Consider the following 7,626-nt stretch of genomic DNA (forward strand, 5'->3'; position numbering starts at 1 on the left):
ATCAAAAATACTACTGTAACCCTTGACACTAGAGAGGCTAATCAAAAATACTACTGTAACCCTTGACACTAGAGAGGCTAAGGCAGTTGGCTAGAAGTTCAAGGCCAGCAAGAAAGGCACAAACACTTTTAAAAAGATCACAATCATTCCTAATCTACATAAACAAAGGTGTACCTCTTAGTTCTTAAGAATTAATGCAATTTAAGATGCAAAAGAGTCTCAACAGCTGTATTTGTTATTTAACCAAACAGACCCTGAGACTGGGTCATTTACCAAAGGAATATGGAAAAAAATTATTAAGTTTCAGAGGGGAAAAAAAACCAAAAAAGCTATAGTTTCCAAACTATAGCTTTGAAAGATTTGTGTGTGTGTGTGTGTGTGTGTGTGTGTGTGTGTGTGTGTGTGTCCGTCCGTCCGTCTGTCCCTCCTAGAAGACCAGAATAGGGCATCAGATTCCCTGGAGTTAGAATCATGTATTAAGATTTGAACTTGAGTCCTCCAGAGGAACAGCAAATGTTCTTAATGGCTCAACCATTGCTCCAACCCAAAGATGTAAAATTAATAACATAAATTTTAAAAACTTTGGAGGCTTTTCCATGTAGAATTGAGAAATGGCACAAACATTTTTGGCCAAAAACCCAAAAATCTTTCGGGAACAAAGCTTACCTATCTGTTATAGGCAGCAGGGCTCTTGAAGAAGGGTCACCAAAAAAGATGCCTGTCACAGAGCCAGAATTCTGTCCTCACAGCAGAAAGGTTGTACTGAATGAACGAACAGATGAACAAAATAAAAAATAAAAATAAAAATTAGCTTAAATATAGGATTTTTCTAACAAGTTGGTAGAGAAAAATCAAAATGCCAAGAGAAATGTGTAATTCTAGTTATAATTCATAAAAAAGATGAAATGTAAATGGATTTTATCAAGGTGACCTATCAACTTTGATTTCTGACAAAAGATTTAAATAGATTATTCAGTTTTGTAATTACTCCTGTTCAAATTACAAAGTCTCTTAGTTTCTAAAAGTATTACTATTATATTATTATTAGTTTTTCAAGACAGGGTTTCTCTGTGTAGTCATGGCTATCCTGGAACTCTGAGATCTGACTGCCTCTGCCTCCTGAGTACTGGGATTAAAGGCATACACTACCACCACTTGACTAAAAGCATTATTAAGGAAAGAAAAATATGTATGTCCACAGTCTTACTATCAAACAACTCACTCAACAGAAGACAGTTAACAAACTTTCTAACTGTAGGCTTCTGATTTGCACATGTCAATGAACAGCATCCTACTTTTGATTTGTCCTTTTCCTAAGAAGGCAGGAAAGGGAACAACCGCTCCCCGCCCCAAAGTCAATCACCCCAGATTCAGTGCAGCAGCAGGTATAAATTAGGCACTGCTGGGCTGTGGTGGCAACCACCTTTAATCCCAGCACATGGGAGGCAGAAGCAGGCAAATCTGTGAATTCCAGGCCATCCTAGTCTACAGAGCAAATTCCAAGACAGCCAGGGCCACATGTAAAGAAACTGTTTTAAAAAGCGGGGAAAAAAAAAAAAAAAAAAAGGGCTGGAGAGATGACTCAGAGGTTAAGAGCTGCTCTTCCAGAGGTCCTGAGTTCAATTCCCAGCAACCACATGGTGGTTCAAAGCCATCTGTAATGAGATCTGACGCCCTCTTCTGATGTGTCTGAAGAAATGTGCTCATACACATAAAATAATTCTTTAAAAAAAAAAAAAAAAGCCAAAAAAATAAAATAAAATGGAAACAATAAGAGAAAAAACAAAGAGAAGTTGCTAGCTTGAGATCTGAACAGCCTCATATATAGAGAGCCCTGGGGGTAAGTTTCCCTTCCAAGGGCAATATGGCAAACACCTGTCTGTTGCCTTATTCTTCCTTGTCTGTAACAAGAATAAAATCTAGATATAAAGCAATTACCCTGATTAGCTTTGGTTAGGACAAAGAGAAATCAAGACAGACCTGAACTGGAAACTGCTTCTCTCTTTGGGTAGTGTTTATTGCCAGATGAAGGTCTGAAGGCCTTGGCAGGAGGAAAATGCATTGCTGCTCTTACTCCGCTAGACAACTCATGCGCATGACAATATCACATTATCAGGCAAGCAATACCAACAATGTAATGGTGGTAAGACTCTCTTCCAGATGAACCAGTCTGTGGCTATCTGAGGCCCACAACATAGTAATACACACTTGATAGTATAAAAACCTAGTCGAGAAGAAGCTATGGCTGAGAAGGGCCTGAGCCCACAGGAGGAACATATTTACCTACTTGAATATGTAGCCAAACTACATCCTAAGTACATGTGTTTATGCCCAGATTACTGCAGCTCTCAGTCCAGGGCAGAAAAGCTGTTTTTCTGTTTGTTTTGAGTTTTTAAAAAACACAGGGTAACAATTAATACAGAGTCCTATCTGGTCAAAGCACAGACAGTGGTGAGCACTCACCCTTAAATGGGACATCTTTACCAACTCCCACCCAAAGCCCAGGAAATATTACAGAAGAGAACAGAATGAATTCAAGAACTGGAGGATGGGGACAACTGTCATGAAACATGGCCACCCAGACAAGACCCTGCCCTTCAACCACGAACACACAGCAGCTATGAATACCTTCACAAGATTGGCTCTCCAAATTTTCATCATGGATAGAGGCTCAGGAGTAACGACTATTAATGGTTGCTGGTGAGGTGCTATAATAAACTAGATGAGAAGTGGGGAAAAACATATCTCTAGACTCTATTGGAATTTTATCTCATAAAGCCTGTCAGGACAAACTGTATTGTGGAAAAATCCCCCTAACAGCTTTTATATGGGCTGATTTGATATACTTAATGTCTACAGTGCACTGTCTTCTTTTGTCCTCCATGGATTTCCATCATTTGGCCTGGGTTTCTCTTTATGTCACTAGAGAAAGTAAAACTCTTTGTAAATGAACCAAAGTTTATATATGCCCATAAAGTATCATCCTAGACCTTATCTTGGCAACAAGACTGAACTTTGAAATGGTACTTAGAATAAAATACCTTCTTAAGGATTCTTTTGTTGTATGTGTTCTCTGTGTACTTCTGGCTGTCTTGGAACTCATTCTGTAGACCAGGGTGGCCTGTCTCATGAATGCTGAGATTCAAGGCATTGTGCCACCATACCTGGCTAAGGGCTCTAATAGTAATAATATCAACTAATGAACAATATATGTTGCCAGGGACTCTAAATTCATTTAATATGACTCCATGAAGTTGCTTCCAATTTCCTAATAGGAGACTGAGTACAGAGATTAAATAATTTAATCATATATAACAACGTCACACACACACACACACACACACAGAGAGAGAGAGAGAGAGAGAGAGAGAGAGAGAGAGAGAGAGAGAGAGAGAGAGAGAGAGAAACCAGGGAGAGCAGGCACTTGAGCCCAGTTTCTATATCTCATGCTTTGTTTCATGGAAAAAAAACCCTCTATAACAACTTTTATAATTTAAGTTTTAATGATTTGCCTTTAAAGTTTAATAAGTAATGAAGAGCACATTGTAAATGAGGAAAAAAACTAAAGAAGGAAAATAGTTTAAAACATAGGGGCTAATGAGACAGCTCATGTCATGTAAGCATTGGCTCAAACTCACATAAAAACAGGCACAGTGATGCAATGCCTACAGACTCAGTCCTAGGAGATAGAGAATTTAAACCCCGCTTGCTGGCCAGCCAACCTAACTAGCTGGTATGTCCTGGGTTCCAATGAGAGGCCCTATCTCATATCAGGTGGATGGAGACAGGGTATAGTAAATTCAAGGCTAATGTGGTCTGTAGTGAGGTCCAGGCTAGTCAGTGAAAGGGGCTCGGTTGGGGGGTGAGAGCAGTCGCTTGAGGGCTGCTCTCTGGCACAATCTGTCACAATTATTTATATAAATATAAACACATGTTTTCCTCTCAGGTATTCAGGTTACTCCTCTTCCCTCTATACCAGTACATTTAAAGATGTAGTAAAGTGGAGAGACGCCTCAGTGGTTAAGAGCACTCGCCATTCTTTCAGAAGACCCAGTTTAAGTCCCAGCACTCATGCCAGACAGCTTAAAACCACCCATAACTCTAGCTCCAGAGGACAATACTCTCTCTTCTGGCCTTGGAAGGCACTGCACTCATACACACACACACATACATATGAATAAAAATATATGAAGTACCCGCAAGGTATGTTTAAAAAAAGTTCTCACATTATAAAAGCGCATACTTAGTTTGACAAACACCTTTAAAAATCTGACAATTAGGAGTTAGAAAGATGGCTGAGCTGTTCTTCCGAGGGATCTGGCTTCAATTATCAGCACCCACATGGTAACTCATAACCATATATAACTCAACTCTTCTAATGGCCTCTGCAGGCAAAGACATATCTCAGGTCAAATATATACACTAACATATTCATATACAACAAGTTTACCATGTCTTTTAAGAAAAGATTTTATTTTTAATTATAGGTATGCATATTTGTCTGTGTAAAAATGTATAGTTTCCTGCAGAAACCAGAAGTGGGTATTACAAGCTCTAGAGCTGGAATTACAGACAGTTCAACTTGGGTACCAGGGAATTCTGGTCTTTTGAAAGAGCAGTATAAGCTCATAAACCACTGAGCCACCCTCCCAGTTTCCTAGTTGACCATAATCCTTCCAATTCTGTGGTGCTCGGGAGATGAAAAGCACCCTAACTATACAAGGGACATCTATTACTGTTTAGAGACTTTTCTGGATATCACAATTTGTGTGGTGCTTCCCACAAGGAAGTAAGACTACAATGTCAATCCAGGATTAAATAAGCCTATATACTTCCTTACACATTTTTTTTTTTTTTTTTGGTTTTTCGAGACAGGGTTTTTCTGTGTAGCCCTGGCTGTTCTGGAACTCACTCTGTAGACCAGGCTGGCCTCGAACTCAGAAATCCGCCTGCCTCTGCCTCCCGAGTGCTGGGATTAAAGGCGTGCGCCACCACGCCCGGCTCTATACACATTTATAAAATAAGTCTAATCTCTGAAGAAAACAAAATCAACAAAACATACAAATCACCATCAAGAACAGGAACTCACCTCCTGTACCTACCTTTCCAGACCTTGACTAAAGACAGAGCAAAAGCTAAATTCTTTAAATGACAGTTTTCCTCCCACCTAGTATGCACTCTGGAAGCATTTTACAAATAAAAAATGTTCTATTTCTAAATGACATAAACTTCAAATGCTATTGCATTCATTAAATAATTCCCAAAAGGTTGGGGAGAAAATGACAACCTTTAACATTTTACTTGTTGCATCAAGTCAATTATAAAATATTAATATAGTAAGAAAAAACAACAACAAAACCTTAAGAATGTGCTCCCATAGGCTGGAGATGGCTCAGTGGTTAAGAGTACTGGCTGCTCATCTAAAGGATCCAAATTCAATTCTTAGCACCCACATGGTGGGACTCAAGTCATATGTAACTCCAGTTTCAGGGGACCCTGACGTCCCCTCCGGTGTCTGCAGGCACCAGAAATGCATGTGGTGCACAGATGTATGTGCAGAATACGATCCTCTGCAGCTTCCTTTCCCATTCCCCCACCCTATATAGTGAGAGCCAGCTCAAGGCCCACTTCAAATTCAGATTACAAACTCAACTGTTCTTAAACTGTTAAATGTTTAGTGGAGGGATATAAGCCTACTCAATTATTTATATATCTTCACAGTTAAAAAAAAAAAATAACCAAGCTATTTACTTGATTATATAGCAAAATATCTTTCTGATAGAAAACAACAGCTTAAAACAGCACTTTACCTCCTCCTCACTTTCTTTCTCTTCATCTTCCGAAGACTCTTCCTTATTTTTCTTCTCATCTTCATCACTACTAGACTCATCTGACAGAATTTCAGGACATTTAGTTTGTTTTGACTTCCTTGTCGTTCCAGAGCTGTTCCGTTCCTTTTTACTGCCTTTGCTGGAAGATTTTTTGGATTTTGGTAATGGCTGCAGCATATAAAAATTCATTGACAGCAACATCAATCAGGGTATTTCTAAGTCAATCAAACCAACTCCCTCTGATAACTACTGTTCAACTCAAACTCTGTCGGCAGCATCTACAGGCTTGCAGAAGCCACCTCTAAATGTGTCAAGCTGCATCGCCAGTGCGCTCGTCTGTACAGTGAAGGCTGGCAAGACCTTCTGCACAGGACTAGAACTCACTGTAATGAGGTCAGCGATGGTTACATTTGACCAAGAAAACATTGAAATTAAACTTAATTTATCCCACCTTTTAAGAACTAAAGAGGCCATTACAAGGAGTTCCTTGCTTTAAAGGTCCCATGAATCAAAGGAGTGGGAGGACCTACACACATAGAACATAAAGCTTAACCAGCAATTTATCCAAATTTATAAATGAACTGCACTACCTCTCAGTAATGCCAATTTCTCAATGATACCTACCATTCTGAATGCAATAAATGTTGAGTATGTTAATTATGAAATAAGTAACTTGCTATATTTTGCCCTCAGTTAAATTATATGAATGTCTAATTATATTAGGAAAATGATTTGACTAGCCTATGAATTTCTTTTAAATGCTTTCTTAAGGGTATTTGCAAAATTCTAAATTTTAAAAACTAGGTAACAGCCCTATATTAACTATTTCTTCAACCTATTTCCCTTAATCCAAATGCCTTTCCAGACAGAAACCCTGGAGCCCCCACTTGTATCTTATCTTATGTGACATTTAGGTACTTTTTCTTAACCCTATACTACTCACATTTGACTTGAAAAAAAGTATGCTATTTGATTTATTTTATAAAAATGTTGCGCTGGGCGTGGTGGTGCACGCCTTTAATCCCCCAGCACTTGGAGGACAGAGGCAGGCAGATTTTTGAGTTCAAGGCCAGCCTGGTTTACAAAGTGAGTTCCAGGACAGCCAAGGCTACACAGAGAAACCCTGTCTTGAAAAACCAAAAAAAAAAAAAAAAATGCAGTTCTGTCAATGGAAGACATATTTTAAATGCAGATGTTGTCACTAATGAAAGAAAGGAAGAAAAGGCTGTTAATAACCAGTCCATTGAAAAGGTAAAAAGTGACCCTTACTTTGCCAGAAGGCTTTGGATGCATTAAGAAATTCAAGATCCTCTTCACTAGTTCGCTGTTCACACCTGACCTCTCTAAATCAAGAACCTCACAGATGCTCTTTAACATGGCATTTCGAAACCTGAAACAGGAAGCAGGGAAGAACAAGGTGACTTCACAGGAACTGTAAATATTCTTCATGCTATAGAGACAAGAGCCAACAAAACTGATTTGCTTTGCTTACATAGCAGTTACAAGTATTTTTCTATAGCTTTAATCAACCTGACCACAGTATACAACCATTAGAAAAAGAATATTTACCAACAGTCTAAACGCACTAGAAAATCACATAAGTTTCTAATACTACAAAATTCATGGGCTTGAAAATTGTTTGGGTTACTGATTCAGCATTACAATATCTCAATCATTTTTATTATTTAAATTCTTATCTATGACATTTAATTAAAAGTTCTAAGAGTCTGTCACCTTGCTAGCTCATATGGAAAATTTCTCCTCATCGGGTTACTTTTTTTTTTTTTTTTTTTTT

The 7,626-nt window shown here is 38.5% G+C and overlaps 1 protein-coding gene across 1 annotated transcript in view; it reads right to left on the bottom strand.

The window, feature by feature from the left end:
* Positions 1-7,626, bottom strand: part of Dek (DEK proto-oncogene) — a 22,078-nt gene that overhangs the window by 7,852 nt on the left and 6,600 nt on the right. The window contains exons 6-7 of the mRNA XM_021215407.1: positions 7,101-7,221; positions 5,811-5,999 (exon numbers count right to left, since the gene is read on the bottom strand). Coding sequence (XP_021071066.1) covers positions 5,811-5,999; positions 7,101-7,221 — 310 coding nt within the window. The remainder of the gene's footprint in view (positions 1-5,810; positions 6,000-7,100; positions 7,222-7,626) is intronic.

Source organism: Mus pahari, chromosome 16 (genome assembly GCF_900095145.1).
Source record: "Mus pahari chromosome 16, PAHARI_EIJ_v1.1, whole genome shotgun sequence".
Classification (NCBI taxonomy): Eukaryota; Metazoa; Chordata; class Mammalia; order Rodentia; family Muridae; genus Mus; species Mus pahari.